The sequence below is a fragment of the Epinephelus fuscoguttatus genome, linkage group LG11 (assembly GCF_011397635.1).
Source record: "Epinephelus fuscoguttatus linkage group LG11, E.fuscoguttatus.final_Chr_v1".
Taxonomy (NCBI): domain Eukaryota; kingdom Metazoa; phylum Chordata; class Actinopteri; order Perciformes; family Serranidae; genus Epinephelus; species Epinephelus fuscoguttatus.
The window spans coordinates 19,174,837-19,193,831 of NC_064762.1; the positions used below are offsets into that span (position 1 = coordinate 19,174,837).

The 18,995-nt window shown below is 42.0% G+C and overlaps 2 protein-coding genes across 2 annotated transcripts in view; both read right to left on the bottom strand.

Moving 5' to 3' along the window:
* foxo3b (forkhead box O3b) overlaps nt 1-7,177 on the bottom strand; it is a 59,668-nt gene extending 52,491 nt beyond the window's left edge. Inside the window, exons 1-2 of the mRNA XM_049589635.1 lie at nt 6,884-7,177; nt 5,810-6,529 (exon numbers count right to left, since the gene is read on the bottom strand). Coding sequence (XP_049445592.1) covers nt 5,810-6,355 — 546 coding nt within the window. The 5' untranslated portion in view covers nt 6,356-6,529; nt 6,884-7,177. The remainder of the gene's footprint in view (nt 1-5,809; nt 6,530-6,883) is intronic.
* A 2,814-nt stretch (nt 7,178-9,991) lies between these two features.
* afg1lb (AFG1 like ATPase b) overlaps nt 9,992-18,995 on the bottom strand; it is a 47,108-nt gene continuing 38,104 nt past the window's right edge. The window contains exons 10-13 of the mRNA XM_049590314.1: nt 18,240-18,340; nt 17,195-17,335; nt 14,806-14,913; nt 9,992-13,398 (exon numbers count right to left, since the gene is read on the bottom strand). Of these exons, the coding sequence (XP_049446271.1) occupies nt 13,252-13,398; nt 14,806-14,913; nt 17,195-17,335; nt 18,240-18,340 (497 nt within the window). The 3' untranslated portion in view covers nt 9,992-13,251. The remainder of the gene's footprint in view (nt 13,399-14,805; nt 14,914-17,194; nt 17,336-18,239; nt 18,341-18,995) is intronic.

An 18,995-nucleotide genomic window follows, 5' to 3' on the forward strand; every position in this document is an offset into this window, starting at 1 on the left:
GGCCACCATTTTTTCGTAGTGACATCATCTTGCTATCCTGATGGCATTACTAGTGGTAATTGCGAATGAGCGGCGCTGCTAGCTAATCTAGCTCCCACTTAACCTGAGTGGTGGGTACTGCAATGCGACCAAGGCTAACGGTAGCTAACTGGTGGGCAGTGGGCACTATGTTTATGCATGTTAATGTGGCCGACTGTCTGTCAGTAAAGCCAACAGAAAATAAAATAAAAGCCAAGACATTTACATCATAAAATATTAAAATTTCACCACTTCTAAATGGATAGCGCTTTGAAATGCAGTACTGCAGCTCACTGAGTCAATGTGGCAGTGGACTAAAAGGAAAGACCTCTTGTATTTCACATCATTTTGCTTTCTTTGTCACAAATTAACCTCTTAGTTACTGGTTAATGGGTGTCAGGCTATCAAAAGCAAAATTAAACATAACTGACATCACTAACTCGAAAGAACCCATACTGTGAAAAGAATCCGTTTGCTCATCACTAAACCCTGCAGCCAGGTTCTCAAGATCTTGTGGAAAGCCATCAAAGAAGAGTGGATGCTGTAGGGCTCAACATCAATGTAAATTTTCTTGTTATTGGATGGTCAGCAATAACATATGGTTGTAATGCTCAGTCGTCGGCATACTTTTGTCCATATGGGGCAATTTTCAGATGTAAAATTTTGATGCAGTGTAACTCCTCAGGCATGTAAAGAAAATAATGTGTTCATTGATTGGAAATGGAACTAGAACAGAGCCTGGGGGTTTTCCTCCACACAGAGGTTGACTGCTCAGGGTGACACTATTCAGACTTGGAAGGGTGTCTGGAGCTGGTGTGTTCCCATAACCCATCGCCCCCTTTAGCCTCACACACCCACAAACCCCTCCATTGGGAATCACAGCCAGAGGGCAGTTGTAACACACCAATTTGGAGCAAAGCCTGTTAATTTACTCCTTCAGCTCCCCCTCCCTTCTCCTCCATCTACTGTCTTCACGCTCCCCTCGACCCCCACCACTCCCCTTTATATTGCCTTTTTGCTTCAGTTCCTTCAGCTCGGCACAGTGCCAGCTCCATCTGAGGGGCCTCCTGATTGTGCTCTGAGTACCTGAGCACACACACAAATTCACACAAACAGAAACTTTTCCCACCTAAGCTTTTTATTTATTTTCTAATTTTCCTTTCTACAATTTCCTTACTACCCAGTTATCTCATGTACAGACCTCAGATAATTCTTACAAGTTTAAATTCCAGCCATGCCTTGCAGGGATATCCATGGCCGACTCTGGGATCTTATCACACATAAAGCTCACTCGGCTCCCCATTGATTGACAGCCAAAGAAAGGATTCATGTTTTGTTCTTTTTTTCTGGCAGCCCCTTCTCTTTTGTCAACCCCCGTCCTGCTCTGATAGGAACAATAAATAATTTCAGCCCCAAAGAATCAACACTTTCAGCGTGCTAGGCCATTAAAATGATAATCAACATGCCCGGCGGGCTTATAGGGGCCTGTTTTCCATACGCCTCCAGACAAAGTCAGATGGGGGAATGTGTGTAGAGTAGCGCAGTAGCCTCCTTGTGTGTGTGTGTTTGAGTGTGTGATGGTTTTGCCTGGGATGAGCCTCGGCTTTTTGGTCTCTTTGTAAAGTGATAGATCAAATGAGAAAAGGTGTGTTTAACACTTGTGGTCATGACTCACAGGTTTGTGGGTTGAGCTGTACGTAAAGTACCTGCGAGTATCCATCAATTAAACACGCACATAATGACTAATGTATCTGTTAAACAACACGTTGACAATCACTACTAAACCCTAGAGGGCTTAAAGAATTAAGTAATCTCATGTATGAATTATAATGAGACAAACTAATTTGAGACCCCTGTATAAGTTGCAGAAGAGGCTCACAGTCATGAACCCTGGTGATAAGCCTGAACATGACTGGGTGACTGTGCGGTATATGTCTGAGCATGTCTGTCTGCACGGGAATGTATACACACTTCAACGGTCAAGTTGAGGTAGAAAGAACTGTATGTACTGTGAATGGGAGGGAGTGTTGCCCTTAAAAACTCATAACATAAAACGAGAATGTCAGTCTGTGTGTGTGTGTGTGTGTGTGTGTGTGTGTGTGTGTGTGTGTTTAGTTAAGTGTCACTGTGACATAATCAGGTCTCAGCCTATGATGGGCAGCTGCTGGGAACAGGGAGCATGTTACAGCAGGGTTAAGTAACACTGGAGCACAAGGTTCACTGCAGTCAGAAATACTTGCACACACACACACACGCACACACACACACACACACGCACACGCACACACACACACACACACACAAGGATACACCTGCCTGTGCACACAAATACACACTAGTGCACCTAATCTTTTGATTACGCAAAGACTCACAGGTGAAAGACACAGTCTCAGTGTCACAGACGTGTTTACAGGTGCTATTTTTGAGACGCAGCCCGTCACTCCCCCGCCATACCAAAGCGTCTCATAGCACACATTTCAGCTGCTCTTGAACCAGACCGGCCCCTCTAGACAAGGGCGTAGCTTTCATTTCAAAACTGTGGGGACACGCATATGAAACAGGGGGTTTGGGGGTCCTATGCCAGAAAAATCTGAGCATTTAACACTTAATTTCCTGCATTCTGGTGAATTTTTAGGCACCAATTTGTGCGTTTTCTGCATCAATTTATGGTGTAAATGTTTTTAATTTTGTCAAGATAAAAATATCTACACCTACACCACCAGGACAGTGTATTGGTACGATGTGTGCTTCTAAAAAAGACCAATGAACACTTAAGCTGAAAAACTATTAACAGCACACAAGAATGATTTTGATTTGACTTTGTGTATCATGACCAATGTAACTATGGCTGGGACAAAAGTGTCTCAATAAAAAAAAATTAAAATTGGCAAAAATTTGATTTAATTCTGTAACTATCTCCTCACAGAATAAATCAACATTATTATGAGACATTTGATGCCAGTTGGCAGCACTGATGTTCAATACCTTGCCCTAAAAAAAGATTTAAAGAAAGTAAAATTAGGATTAAGTCATGGCTGACATAGTGTACACTGTGTTCTTCATTGGGTACGAACAAGTAAATGACCAAACACTGTGTTACTATTAAAAGCTTGCGCAGTGGCCTCTCTTGGTTAATGACAATCTAAGGTGATAAAAGATTTCCTGCTGTTATTCTTGGCTGTCTTAACCTACTTTTACCGGGGCTAATGGTTAACTGACAGAGATATGAAATGCAATGACGTAAGTGGGAACCTGGGAGAGAAACCCAGGGGGATTACTGGGATTTGCTCAGCAAATCTCCTCAACAAAGGTGCCCTGGCTGCATGAAACTGTAGGTGTTCAAACCCAGCTCTGTGTGGAGGTGAAACCTTAGAGTCTCTGAGAGTGAAATGGAGAGCGAAGGGGCTGTGACAATGTGCCCGTACAGAGGTAGTCCTCTGAACACCTGGCTCTGCAGGCTGTCTTTGGTTTCATGGGTTTTTCACTAAAACCATAGTGCAGCTTGTGACATGCTCGGGCCTTAAAGGTCCAGTGTGTGGGATTTACGATCATCTATTGGCAGACATGGCATATTATCTTTATAACTGTTTCTATTAGCTTATAGTCACCTGAAAGTAAGAATCGTTATGCTTTTATTGTCTCAGAATGAGCCGTTTGTATCTACATATATGGAGCGCGTCGTGTTCCACTAAGTCCCCCATGTTATTTTGCAGTAGCCAAGAGTTGTGAGTGTTGGAGGCGGGGCCATGAATTACCCAGATCTTCCACATCGTGGGGCCCATAGAGCAAGCCACAAAAGACTTATGGCAGCCGATTAGCTAGCTTCCTTTTTAGCCCTCCGCTAACTTGAATGTGGATAACATCATTTAATCGTGCTGCTCTTCTAGACTTTCTAAATGTTATCGGACTTAATGGATCAAATCCTGACAGTGAAACGAGCCATTTTGCAGAGGCTGTGACGCTCAAAAAAATGTATGCACTGATTCTCTTTCACATTATAAGTCTATGGGGAAAACGTGACAGTACCAGATGTTGTAATTCCATGTTTGGCCACTATGTAAAGTTGGCTTCAAAGCCTGGTGCTGCTCCTGGGGGATGCCCAAATGGACCAACCAAACACTGGCTCTAGATTGGACCATTTGTGTTTTTGCATGGCCCACCATAGTTCTCCTACACGTTTGGCACATGGGAGAAGTTTCAGTTTTGCAAATTCACTGCTAGATGCCCCTAAATGCTACACACTGGACCTTTAATGCTGAGGAACATGCTTGTCAGTCTGGAGCTACTGAGATCTATCATCCTAAACAAAAGTAAACATCTAAACTAATTTGGTGTGCTGTGTGTTGCCACAACTCTGTGTTTAGAGACAAAACAACTAGAGTCTGTACTGAAAAGACTCTCTCATAAGAAAACTAAAAAAAGGCTGTGAGCTGCGGCCGAGATTTATTGACAGACTATGCGTAACACTAAACCACCGACAGCCTGGCCCTCATGCCCGAAATTCCAGGAGTAACAGCCCTGCATGGTGACGGTGAACCCGGCCTTGACTTGGTGGGGCTACACACACAGCCTCCCTCTTTGCTCTCCACTGAAGCGTACTGCATAGCAAAACTTGAGAAGTCCTGACAAAATATGGCCTATAGGCTCCACGCCCCATGGGACTGGTCCTCCAGCCTCTGATGGGTGTTAATCTCTGCTCTCTGACCTTCTGTGCCGCCCTCCTTCCCTGTCTGTTTTCGTGGGGCCCCCCATATGTCTTTTGGGTGACCAGATATCTGCCTTTAAAAAGAAAGCTTTACCCTCAAAAGCTCACCTAAACTCACGCAGCGGTTATGTAATCCCCGCATGGCAGGAGCAGCCACCTCGGCAGTTGCCTACCTGACCCAAGAGACAGATCCCTGCCAAGGTTTACATAACAAATGGCAATGCCACTGCAGTTACAGCAGCATGATGGAAATTTAGCCTCTAAAAATAAAAACAAAAACATAACGTGACTATAATCTTACTACTCACAACCACAAAAAGACTACTGTGGATCTGCACATGGATTTATTTAACAGTGAGGGTTTGTGCCTTCAAGCAGAAGCAGAGGTCTTCTCAGGATTCACGTTTTCTTTCCTCCACATATTGTTAAATCGTTTTGTTTACATGCAGCTCCTAGTAATGGATTAGCTGCTGTTCAGTAAACTCTTATGTAATTGTATCATTCTCTGAGAGTCTTAAACGAGGTTGCATCACTCAAAATAGGCTACTGTGTTTCCAGACAAACCGGTTACAACGTTTCTGTTTGCTCTAATTCCAGCCATGTGACTGTGACTGTGAGGAATATTATGCACACCAGAAACGTCAAAAAAAAGGAGACAAAGGGACACGCATCTGATGCCGCTTTAATCAAAACGCCACTATTTGTCTATTAAGTGTCTGGGAATAAATGCAAGATGTCACGTTTTGGTCAATTTATGAGATAATTACGTGTAGGTCACCAAACCCCACGCTGCTTAAAGAGATTAATGATCCTAAATGCCTCCCTGATGTGATTTCCCCCCTCATTTTCTCCACGTTTTCAGACTGATCTGTAATTTCCATTAGAATGATCATGCGAGGTAATAATGAGCGCCAGACTTTGCAAATAAGCGCTCGTAAAAACGCGACTGCGCTGGTTTCATCTTGTGAATGTGTCTGTCTGTGTGTGTGCGTCAGTGGGTTTACAAGCCACATGCTTTTTGTTTTTGTTTTGATGGAGGAAGGAGGGGGGCCGGGGGGGTGGGTGAGTGAGTGGGGCGACTCTTACCTTCCATCCTGCAGAGCTGTTGCTGTCGCCTTTGTCTTTGAAGTAGGGGATGGATCTCACCATCCAGTCATAAATTTGGGACAGTGTCAGTCTTTTGTCCGGCGCGCTCTCAATGGCTTTGGTGATCAGGTCTGCGTAGGAGAGGTTCCCCCAGGCGTTACGGCGAGATGATGCTTTCCTCGGAGTCTGCTGCGCGGCCAGGCTGCTGGGGGTCAGCGCGCCTGAGGTGCCCGTCGGGGAGTGCGCGGAGAGCGGGGAGCCTCCGCTCTCCTGACCGGGGGAGGAGAGCGCTCCATCGGCCGCGGGGCTGCTGCTGCTGTGGTCCTCTGTCGCCAAGCCGGAGCCGTTCACACCTGCGGCCGTAGGGGTGGCGGTATCATCTTCATCATCCTCCTCCTCAGGTATAATATCAGTCTCATTGCTCTCCGGTTTCACCGCGTTTGACTCCGGTCGCGGCAGCGGCCAGGTGCAAGACCTGGGCCGCTTTTGGGGCTCGAAGTCCGGGTCGATGACCACGTCCAAGTCCGGGAGTGCAGCCTCAGCCATGGTCTCCCTGCTCCGGTCACAATCTCGCCCCCGCTGCCAGGTAATAAAGTTACAAGACAAGAAATGAGGAGCTGTCAAAGTCGCGTCCCATGAATGCGCGTGCCCGTCCTTTGTTGCTATTCCACACCAGCGAAGTCCCAACAACAGGGCCACAGGCAACTTAGTTATTAACGCCTGTTGAGGACATAAAGACAAAGAAATAGAGCCAACACTGAGTTAGAGCCGAGTTCAAACACAGCCTGACAGATACAATACAGCCACTGACTGTGTGCGTAACGCTAACATATTTCTGTCAATGAAGCTGCAATAAACTACTTCATAGAAATAACAAAACAAGGCAAAATAAAGCAGTCGCGTCTCTCTTCATTATGAAACACTACTTAATCATCAATAGGGGCTCTACACTGAATCCCCGTCCTGGTGCAAGGCTCTGAATCCACCCACTGGAGATCAATGACTGAGGAGAAAGTGCTCAAACCTCATCTCCTGTGGGAAATAAATCCGCTCCCAACACTTTAAATGAAATACCTTGCACGGCCAGTCACTTGCGCTCCGTGGTACCTCCAAAAAAAAAAAAAAGAAAACCCGAATAAGACTATATCCCGGATTGTCCACAGCCACTTTCAGATGCCATCTTGACTCTTTCCTCCTTCACTCCTCAAGTGCGCTCCTCCGCGATACACAGACAGATAGGATGTATGCAGGGCAAGTCAGTGTCGATGTGGAATAAGACTGCCACCTCACTCTGGGTTACTACTGTATCTCGATTTGCTCTCCACACACACGCTCTCACTTACACACATACACCCTCACACACACACACACACACACACACACACACACACACACACACACACACACACTTACGTACATACACAGACACGCGCATGCAAGTCGATCAAGGGCCAGCCCCCTGGATCCTGTGCATGGGATCGCCTTTTAAAGAGACACTGCAGCCCAACAGGACGGGGCTGTGTGAGCACAGGTGGCGGCAGGGACGCGGGACACGTCCTGACATGTTAGTGACAGAGGAACACCACAGAAGAAGACTCAAAATCGACTTTTGTATTGGTTTTATTTTATAGTTTTTACAGTCACAGCCGGGGTGTGCTGGGGAAATGTTTTTGTTTTTTTTTTGTCCAACCTTAGTTTGCAGGACACATCTTGGTGTAAGTGGCACTACAGGTGTGCTACAGGTTTCTGCTTTGTTAGAATTCATTCAGATTTTTATAAAGCTGTTTAGGGCTGCAACTAACAACTGGTTTCTTTATTGATAAATCTATTATGTTCTCCAATTGGTCCATATAAGCAAGCACACTTGTAGTATGATGCACATATTTGTACATATTTTACTAATTTCTATTTCTCATACAACATAGGCCTATCTCTTATATTTTTCTCATATTTTTATATTGTGTTATATATTGTAGGATAATTTACCTTTCCTTTGCATACTTCTTATTTTTATTTTCTTATAATTTCTGTATAAGAGCCAGTATTCGACCAAAGAAGCCAAAAATTCACATATATTTAGCTTACGATCACACATAATCATATTTGAGAGACACCACCGAGTGAGCTTGGGAATTTTTTTCACTCAAATAATTTGTTTTCTAAGTAGTACTGGATCAATTGACTAGCTATTTTACCTCTGAAGCAGATTTCTTAGCAGGTTAATTCAGCTGGAATACAAATTGTGCTTTCAAAAAGGCCTACAATCATCAACCCAAAGCTTTAAATGAATGAATAAATAAATAGTTAAATAATAATCAATGGTGTGGAGCCCCTGTAGAAATAGGTAATCAGTCATTCAATAAGAAATTAAACATATTTCAGTGTGAAAATATTGACAAATATTACAGTATTACTCAATATGGCATCATATTACTTGTGGCTTTTGGTCTATTTGCACTTATATTTACATTGTATTGCAGCCTATTTGTATTGTATCTGACATCTTATTGACATGATGAATTACACATTATAAAAACATGATACATATAATATCACGTGCCCTTATTTTAGCTTTATAACATCCACATATATTTCTTAATCACATCACCCCTTGTTGCTTCACTATAATGTCGATTGTGCCTTTAATCAGCGGACCAGGTTGTCAGTCACGTCTGTCACGGCGCGTTAGGCCACGCCCCCTTTCTGGAGCCAGTTCCACCTCGCTCAGGGTGACGTCATCCCGTTTATTAGCCAGGGATGAGGGCAGAAATCCTAGATGGTTCTCCATCCTGTAAGTGATGCTCTGGACCTCCCTCCTCCTCCTCCTCCTCCTCCTCCTCCTCCTCACGATCAAAACAGACTCATCTTCTTTGTTTCGAGGGCTGCCTGCCGTGCAAGGTGCGCGTCCATTTGCGCGTGCTCGCGGTTTCTGTGCAGGAATGCGCGCTCACAGCTGACCAAAACAAGTATCACTTCAGTATCACTGCATGGATTTATTGTGTGTGTATATGGTCCTTAAATATATTTTATTTCTTAATATGACATCACCATCAAACATTTTTATTTCAGGATGTTATTATTGTTTGTTTTGGGCAGGAGTTACATATGCTATAGTGATTTCCTACTAAATCATATCTAAATATACCTTATTACCCGTGTGCCTGTGTTTTGAGTGGGGGATCTTCCTCACAGTATTCACAGTCACCAAGCTGACAGGTGCCCTCTGAAAAGGTCGGACGTTATAGTTTAACTGTGCTCACTGACATACATTTATCCAGGCAGAGTGCTACAACACACACACACACGCTCATTTGCAGCAGCAGTCTGGAGTCAGTACTGTACAGGATTACAGGCAGATAGTCGGAACACGTACCACATATTGTGTGATGGTTTTTGTTCCCTTCACATCAAAGAGAATACCTGATGCAGCAGTTTGGCTCCTGCAGAGAACTATGGAGTTAACTGCTCGCTGGATGTACAGAGGGAGGTTAGGATGTCTGAGTGTGTGTCTGTGTGTGTGCAGACGTACTGTATGAAGCCAACTGTATCACACTGCACTATTCTAATATGCATGAGTACATTTAAATGTATTTCAAATGTATATGATATTTTGTTATAGGTGACCATTCAGTAAAGAATTGCATTTTTAAAATTCATATGCCATGATTAGATGAGCTGTGGTTGAAACCATTTCTTTAATTGTCTCATGACCAAAGTGTGTAACTCTAAATAAACATAGGACTACCTGAAATACATATTTTGTTTTCCCCCTTTAACCTGTTTTCTTAAAGAGCAGCAGCATTTGATTATTCAGCACATCCCATTAAGCACACCATTATTTTTTCTAAACCCTACAGGCTGTTTGGGTGTTTTTAGGTTTCAGTGTAAAGACCACAACACTGACTTTTATTTACCCTTTCCTCTGGGTACATATATGCACCTGCACATTTAAACCAGTCGGCTGATGTGTATGTTTCCAGCTGGCCTTACAAAGTTCATTGTCAATCTAGGTCATGTGAGCAAAATAAGTGTCAGACGTGTTCCCTCAGTACCCTGCTACAGTATCTGTATCAGCACAGATAAGCCAGCTTCACCCTAGGTGCCCCTCCGAGGGCCGCAATTGTGTTTCACAAGGACACGTTTAAGCACACAAGCGAGCAGACCAACACAACCCAGAACAATTTGTTTTATTACGTTTTTTCTTTACCAGGAACTCATTTAACACTTACACACTTAGTGACCTATTTCAGGTTAGAGCAACAAAACTCTGCCCTATGACAACTCCATTTCATCCATGTTTGACAGACCTTCTAACATCAAAGCCTTACAAACCTATAATGCACATTTTAAGACTTCTTGTGATTTATCCAACTTTGCTTAGACTGACTGTAAAAGCAGAAGCCATACTATTAATATTTTTATTCACATCTGTTCCCATTTTAACTGATAAGACAATGAGAAAGCGTCAAAGGGTGAGCTGCTCCATCTTCCCTGTGTCAGCATGGGGTGTCAAGACTGTGGTCCAGAGAGGGTGCAGACTGCGACCACCCCTCTAAGCCAGCGTGAGTCACCCAATTAAGACAATCACAAAGCACGGCGGCCATTTCTGTTTGTGTCTGATGTTTCCCCCAAGCAGCATAGTGCTCTGATTGGATTAGGGGCCTTGGCATATGGGCGTGATTGATTTTCCTTTAATTGACAGTTATGGTGGAAAAGTCTTGGGGGCCGTGCTACCCACTCAAGCGCTTTTTAATGATACACGTCGTGCATGCATCCGTGCGCACACCCACACACCTGCACACACACACACGCTGAGTCGTTCACTGTCTCTGAATATAATGAGTTTTGTTTTTACTGTGGTGTTTTTGTACTGTTGCTACTTGGTGCAGACACAGAATCTTATGTAACGCTCTTGGCTTGGATTCTGTAGGTGCTGCTCACAGTTCTCACTGTAGTTGTCAGGGCGGGCTGGTCCAGGCTGGAGTGGTGCACTAGGATGACCTCATCCTCAGATGGACGCAATAACAAACCTTGTAACAATTGATTACCCTCTGCTGCCACCTACTGGCAAACAGGAAGAAGTATCAACACAACACAGTAAGACGGTAAAAATGTCTATCTGTAACCACATAATACACTGTGCAGATGAAGAGCTAGGAAGGTGTTTATAAGGCTTGAGTAATATATTGTATCAACATCAGCATCACAATGTGAGCATATGAATACTGAATGAGATTACCCAGTATACTTTAAATCACTGGTTCCCAACTGTTCCAGCTCCAGGGTCAAGATTTCTCCTTAGTCATTAGTTTGAGGTCCACACAGTTTAACATATTTAGCATCATACTACATACATCACCATGCCGTAGAGCTAGTTTGCTGTCTCTGTTCAGTATCTGTCCATTAGTCACTCACTCTACAGCAGGAAACAGCATTTCACCACAAAACTCTGTGCCTGAAATACACTGTACTTAAAAATAAAATTTGTTTATAACAAACTTGACACCTTTGGGAGTCATTTGTGGTCCATTCCGAATGGTCCATGACCCACTTTTGGACCACGACCCAACAAGTGGGAACTACTGCTTTAAACTATATTACAGCTTTAATGTTGCGGTTATTTTGGCTGACACAATGTTAGTTTTTCATGTGTTAAATTAGACAGAGAATCATAAAAACACACTACAACAGAATCTATATTGTGCAATATTATTTTTGCATGGCTCCAGTATTTATTTATTTTTGTTCCATATCATCCAAAAAAGTTCCTCAGATGCAAAAAGAAAACATTTCATTTAATATGACCCAAAAAAGTTTTTTTTTTTTTTTTTTTTTTTTTTTACCTTTTGCAATGAAAGGTCCACTGTGTAGGATTTAGGGAGATATACTGGAATAAAATAAAAACAATATAATAAAAAATGTTTTGTTTGGGGTATAATCACCTGAGAATAAGAACTGTTGTGTTTTTGTTGCTTTAGAATGAGCCGTTTATATCTATTTAAGGATCGGGTCCTCGTCTATGGAGTCTGCCATGTTGCGCTGCCTTGTTTCTACAGTAGCCCAGAACAGACAAACCAAACACTGGCTTTAGAGGGGGCCATTCACAGTTTCGCGTTGGCCACTGTAGTGAGTATCAAGCAGTGTTGGAAAAACACTGCTTTGTAATGTGAAACTGGTTTATTCAGTGTTTTGCCAGTTTTAATCAGTTTGGTTTGGAGAAGAGAGACCTCTGTGGATAATTCAGCTCCTGGTAAAAACCTCCCGAATGTGTGGCTCAGGGCGAAGGTTAGCACATATGAGTAGGTGCTGGACTAGTAGCCTGTCTGAGATGTCCTGAAACACTGATTTGTGATGTTAAACTGCTTTATTCAGTGTTTTTACCAGTTTACATCAGCTAGGCCATGTGTTTTGGAGAGGAGGACACCCATGTGGATAATTCAGCTCCCCGAAAAAACCTTCTGAGCAATGAAAACTGAAGGAATTCGAACTGGGACAAGTTTCAGCTGATTGAAATCTGCAACCCTCACTGCTAGATGCCATTAAATCCCCCTCTATCTTACACACTGTTCCTTTAAAATAAAGTTTAAGTTTTAGCAACTGAAGGGGCGTTTTTTGGTATCATGTCTTATGCATATTTTTTTGTGTCGGTGTGCATTTTTTAAATCAGATTCAATTGTTGATCTTTTGTACAAATCTGCACGACCCCCTTCAGAACTGTTTGTTTTCACAGTTTTATTATATTGTATTAGTTTTACTGCAAAGTTTAAAGTTGTGTATGATAATCACTGTAATAATGCAAGACACATTTCCCCTCTCAGTTAGTACAGTTTAAAAAAAAAAAAAAAAAACAGTAGTCAAACCATCAAAATCAAGACGACTTCTTCTTGATTAAGAATCCAAACCTGGAATACATCAATGATAATCTAACAGCTGCTGACCTTCATGGATGGAATTACATCATGAAAATCATTTTAAATTGATACCGGGCTTTATATAGTAAAGGTTTCATTCAAAGCTGCACAGAGACAGATATTGTTTCATTGAGAATATTTGACCTTTCTGTCATTCACCCACTAGAGGGCAGTAGCCAACTACTCTGACGGACACTTGGCTCCTCTCCTCTCCCTGAAGTGAGCACCTGTTTGCCTTGTGGTTCACACACGTTGAAGAGGTTTTCATATTCTTAAAAATAAACAGTCCACAAGGGGGAGAGAGCACACCTCTGAGAAGAGGACCGAACAGTAAAATGGGGTAACAGATGTATAAGATGAAGGGAAGTCTGATCGAATCTAGTTTTGTTATATATTTACTTTGCTGCTTCCTGCATATACTGGGGCCTTTTCTGTTATTAAACAGGACCTCCTCTTGCGTAGTGTCAGTAGTTGGTGAGGTACTGTGTTGTCTGGAGGTATATATGACTGTCAGGCAGTCAGGAGTGGATGTCAGGTGTTGGTGTGTTTCTTGCTGTGACTGCGGTCTCCTCTAATCCAGTATGACTCCGTCTGCATCTCCATCAGTCTGGAGACGGTCCTCTGGGAGGCAAAGATCTCCTCCTCGGCTGTGAACAGAGTCAGGTGCTCCGCTGCGTCCTGAAGAGAGGAGCCAACACCAGGGTTAACGGCTGATATTGAAACAAGTTTGGGTTAGAGAAACAGAATAAAGACAGAGGGTTGATTTCAACTGGTGTGAGAGAGAGAGACCCTCTTTCAGGAATATCGTGTTCACATTCACATAGTCTCAGTCCTAACCCTTTCCTGAAAATGTAAACTTTGATTGACATATGATATAACAAATTAAGTAACATTGGGTCTAATAAAATGTACATTAGAAATTTGTTTTGGATTTATACTGCAATAAGTAAGCTTAATGTGATTGTTAACATCAAATATTAACCACCATACGCTGCTGCAGACTTATGTAAGTGTTCCTGTGATTCTGTAAATTCCCTTTATTAAGTTTGTAGTCCACACTCATAAACTAATAACTAGTAAACAACCCGCTTATTTATATCCTTATTGAAGCCTTTTATGAGGTGAACTAATTTACAGAGAAATCAGTAATGAGATTTTTTTTTTTTAACAAATATTTGGATTTTGGGAACGACATCCATTCATTGCTGTGAGGATATGATGGTTTTCCTGATGTTTTAAAGGAATACTTCACCCTCAGAATGACTATTTGTGTATCAATTACCCACCCTGTGTTACATGAAATTCATGAAGGTAGTGTTTTTTTTGCATGACTCCATGGTGAACGAAGAATCCAAAAACAGAGAAATACTTGATGAACTGAAGTACAAGGAGTCCGCGTTTAACAACAGCAAAACTATATCAAAACAGCAGTTTACTATCTCACACAGAACTCATGCAGTATAATCCAAGTCCCATTTATCCAGTCGTATGCTCAATGCTTTCCAATCATGTGCATTTTCACTAAAACCTTACTATTTAAAACCCTTCCTCATAAACAGTCACACAAACGACAAGAAGAACCCCTGGGAAAAAGTGTGCATTTGAACTCTGCTCAATGAAATGCATGAGCATAAATAAGGTTTTAGCAAAGATGCATGTGTCTGGGAAGCTTAACATATGACTGAATGACTGAAACTTGGAATATACTGCATGAGTTGTGTGAGAGTTTGTAAACAGATGTTTTGATATAGTTTTGCTGTGGTTAAATGTGGACCTCTTGTACTTCAGTCCATCAAGAATTTTCTCCGTTTTTGGATTCTTTGTTCTCCTTCATGTCATGAGTCATGCAAGAAAAACTACATCTACTTCATGAATTCCATGTCACATGGAAATTGATATCCAAATTGATGTAGTTTTGCTGCTGTCAAAAGTGTTTTGATTCTCCGTTCGTTGTCATGCGGGAAAAACCGTTTTCTTCACTTATTCAACATAACACAGGATGACTAACTGATATACACGTGATCATTTTGTGGGTGAAGTATTCCTTTAACTTGTTATGTTCTGTTGTAGTAGATGTGATTTTACCCCGCTGAGGCCAAGGTCATCCAGCAGTTGTCTGTCCCTCTCATTGTCCCCTCCTGTGTGGACAAACAACCGGTCCAAAGGAGAGGCCGCCAGCAGTACCACTCTCACCTGGGACACAGAGGGAAGAAAACAGATACAGGAATGTCCAGTTTATTAATAGAGGTTACTTCCTATATAATTAATTGTCTGTTTCCTGTGATCAATATTAAATAAGAGCAGTTAACCATTCATTTATTACCTCCTTAAAATCAAGTCAATTTGATGTGTTTTATTGCATCCCTGAGAAGATTTAAGTGCACACTGACTTTTTTTTTTACCAAATCAAATTTCCTCTTTGACACAATAAAGAACTGAATGATGAAAATATAGTTCATGGGAAGTGAGCCAATATGAGGTTGACACTTAACTGAATACTGTACTGAATGCAGTGGTAATATAATAATCTGATATTACTTTTTGCAGCAGTGAATAGTGTAGGGATGTACCATTTTTATCTCAGTACTCACTTCTATCTTTGGGCACTTTACTTTTTTTATCAGCAGTAAAGAGATGGCAGAAAATGAAGGTAGAGAAAGATGGAGAGTGACATGCAACAAAAGCCCCAAGTCTGATGGCCATCTTGAATTTGGTATATTACATAATATTGTCCATCAGCCTCTTGGTTAATGTGTGTGCTGTACACTGAATAACACAGAACAGACAACTGCTGCCTCACTGCTTTCAGTGGAAACAGGCAACTTTCCTCCCCTATCGTTTCCAAATGGTATTATTGATGTCGCTGTCGTAAAAACAACTGGATCACTGTCCATTTTCCTCAGAGCCTGGCAACTACCAGTTTCCACTAGGAATGTCAGTTTCTGTGAATTTTGCTTTAGACACCTATCTGCTGGTAACTAAGTGGGTAATTTTTAGGAAAACAAAAATAGTTGAAATACGAGAGGTCTCTCCTTTTAGTCCGGTGCTCCTTTGACTCAGTGAGTTTTAGCACTAATCAGTTTGAAGTGGTGAAATTTTAATGTTTTGTGATGAAAATGGTTGCCTTTTATTTTCTGTCTGCTTTGCTGACAGACAGCTGGCCAATCACATTAACATGTGGAAAGATGACCACCGCCCAAACTCCAGTGTCCACTGGTTTCTTTGAACTATGTGGGTCAGGTGGGAGCTAATGTTAGCTAGCTAGCAGCACCACTCATTCGTTCATTCCGTTCCAGTGGCAGAACATGTTGCTGTGGAAACATTGTGCCCACCCTACAGTCTCTCCCCTGGTCACCAGGGGAGTAAGGGGCTTCATTCTGAGCCACAAAACCCTTTTAACACTATTTACAATGTTAGCATCACTAGCTGTGCTGACACTGCTAAACGGTTTGAGCTAGGGGAGACTGGAGGGTAGGCACAATGTTTCCATAGCAACACTGGTGGGTCAGGACAACATTGCTAGCAGTAATGGCCAAATGTGTGGCGCTGCTAACTCTAGCTAGCTCCCACCTGACCCTTCTGGTCTGCAGCACAATAAACTGAAGGGAAGCAAAATTAAGCTGTAGATCGACATGTGGAACTGGTCAAAAATCTTCTAAGTGGTTGACCAATAAACGGTTAATCGTTGACATCCGTAGTTTTCACAGTTACTTCAGCTAGTCCTTTGTCCACCATTTCCACTACTGTGGACAGTAACTGTAAAGAACTTACTTTGATACTCTTTAGGTGGACATAGTTACCTATAGCTCTACCCATCGCCAGAATACACATTGGCATTGTACATTTCTGCAAACCACGGAATGTAACATTTTTACCCAATCATGTAGCCAATATGTTAAAACTTTTGCTTTCAACAATGTTGTGGCTCACATAGTTATGTTGAGGCACAAAAAATACTTGGTTATGGTTTGGAAAAGATCAAGTTTGGTTTAAAATACCCAATTTTGACAGCAAAATCATGGCTGGGAATGCCAGGATGTTTCACTAATCAACAACAGGTTTTGGTCTCTTACAGTGGTCTACAGCTCGGCAGCCATCTCGCTGAGACATCACACGGTCCACCATCCCCTCCACCACCCAATGACAAAGTCAGTTCATATACATGTAATCAGAACTACATCACTTTAGAAATGTTGCTATGATATGCTTGAAACGTTCAAATGTAACGTATTAGTGGTTAGTTCTGTTTCTGGCGACTGGGCTGAATAGCTACTGGGAAAAAACCAAAGTGCTATCCTACATGATGGCTGATGCACTTCCTTTCTGCTGTAAATCGAGCCATCATTTTCCCAAGAGATCATTTCCAATGGCAGAATTAGTGAAAGCAAGGCTTATAGGGAACCAATCTAAATGTCAGTTAGTTAAACCAAAAACTAGTTCCCCATAACTATAGTTTGTCATACAGATAGAGCACCTTGTTGTCGTAGAAGCTGTCTATGAGGGTGGTGAAGCGTCTAGCCTGGTCCTTGAGGGTCAGAGTCAGGACGGGAACATGGCGGATGAATACGGTGTCAAAGTGCTGTGCTATTTCCAGGTAGTCACTGGCACCAAGAGGCTGGAAAACAAGTGAGCAGGTTACATCAGTGAGTAAACTACAGCAAAACACAGAGCAGAGGGTGAATAGTTTCAGTGTAGCACAGCAGCCCTCTAAATACACACACACAAGACGTTGCAGTCTGTATGTTTGACCTGAAAAAACACCAAACATACAATGGGAGCATGTTGTGCAAAAGACGGATGTTCAGTCACTGTCCTTGGGTCTTTGGCGTTCAGGAACATTGCGCTCAAAATTAATGTGGACGGGCCAACATGTATGTCAGAAGAAGCCTTGAAGCTCACTCACTCTGCCTGCAAAAGCTCACCGCTGTCCATCAGGCTGCAGACTTTACACACACTGACGATTACTGTACCTCACTGTTTTTTTTTTTTTCTTTCTTTTGTAGCACAACGGGCTCAACCATTCACTAAATTGTCAATAGACTTGCTTTTTGACATTGAGCAGAAAATAGGACTGAGATGGAGGGAAGGTGATTCAGTTTGAGAGCAAAGGCTTGGACAATAAGGACACAGGAGGGAAGAAACAGAACACAGAGGCAATAAAGAGGCAAGAGAGGTGCTTTGAATTTCAACAGTTTTGATTAGTGGTGAGTGGATTTTGTGTGCGAGTGAACTGTGTGTGCGTGTGTGTGAGTCAACTCTGTGCGCCATTCCTGTATTGTAACTATATTTTTGAAAGCAACAGCTGAGATGAGTGTTACGTTGTTCCTGCTGCCTTTTTCTTTTAATGTTTTTTGTAAACGCTGTAAGAAAAACTATATGTATAGCTTAAGATGGTGATTACATGCAGTAATAAGTACTATTGTTAAGGATGTATGTTACTGTCCTGAAACCATTGTTTTACAGTCACAGGATGCAGAGAAGATTATTACAAGACAAAGACACCAGGATAAAACACTCACTCTGCCACACAGCTCATCAAAAGTACAGTCGGCGATGGAGCCACAGGTCTTTGCCAGAGTGACGTCTCTGCCCAGCACTGTGAGCGTCCTAGGGCCGGTAACTATGGAAACATACAACAAACAATATGCCTCATATCATAAATATTTTATGATAACATTTACAGTTGAATCAATATGTTAAAAGCAAATCTGTGAAGTAATGAAAGTTAATCCTCCACCACAGAATTCAAACCCTCCTCCTTTCAACCCTGCTATTAACTTAAAAAGCAGGACACAAGATGTGTATGTACCTTAAGTGACAAACATAATCCAAATTGGATGACTACAGTGTGTCTACAAATTTAAAATACACTGTTTTTAGATATATAAATACAAGAAAAATTCCGGCAAAGTTCCAAACTAAAAGAATTTAACCTTAAAATCCACAAAATCCACAGTTCAAAGTCCAACGTTTTAGAGCCTTTAAAAGTGACTTTAAAATCAAATTTCGCCTTTTTTTGAACCTTTTGAGGCCTTGGCTTTATTTTAGCTCCAAAGCTTAATAATGGTCTAGAATAATACACAACCAAACCAGTCAGCTTTGTGTAGAAAAACATTCCTTTTGGTACATTTTTGCAAAATATGATGCCATACTGTTGCTCTAAATACTCAAATACTACTCAAGAATATTAGAAATTTAAAGTTGAAGGTGTGATGCGAGACAACAAAGGCCCTGGAATAGAAAGAATGGGCTAATGCAATGGTGGAAATAGCGTC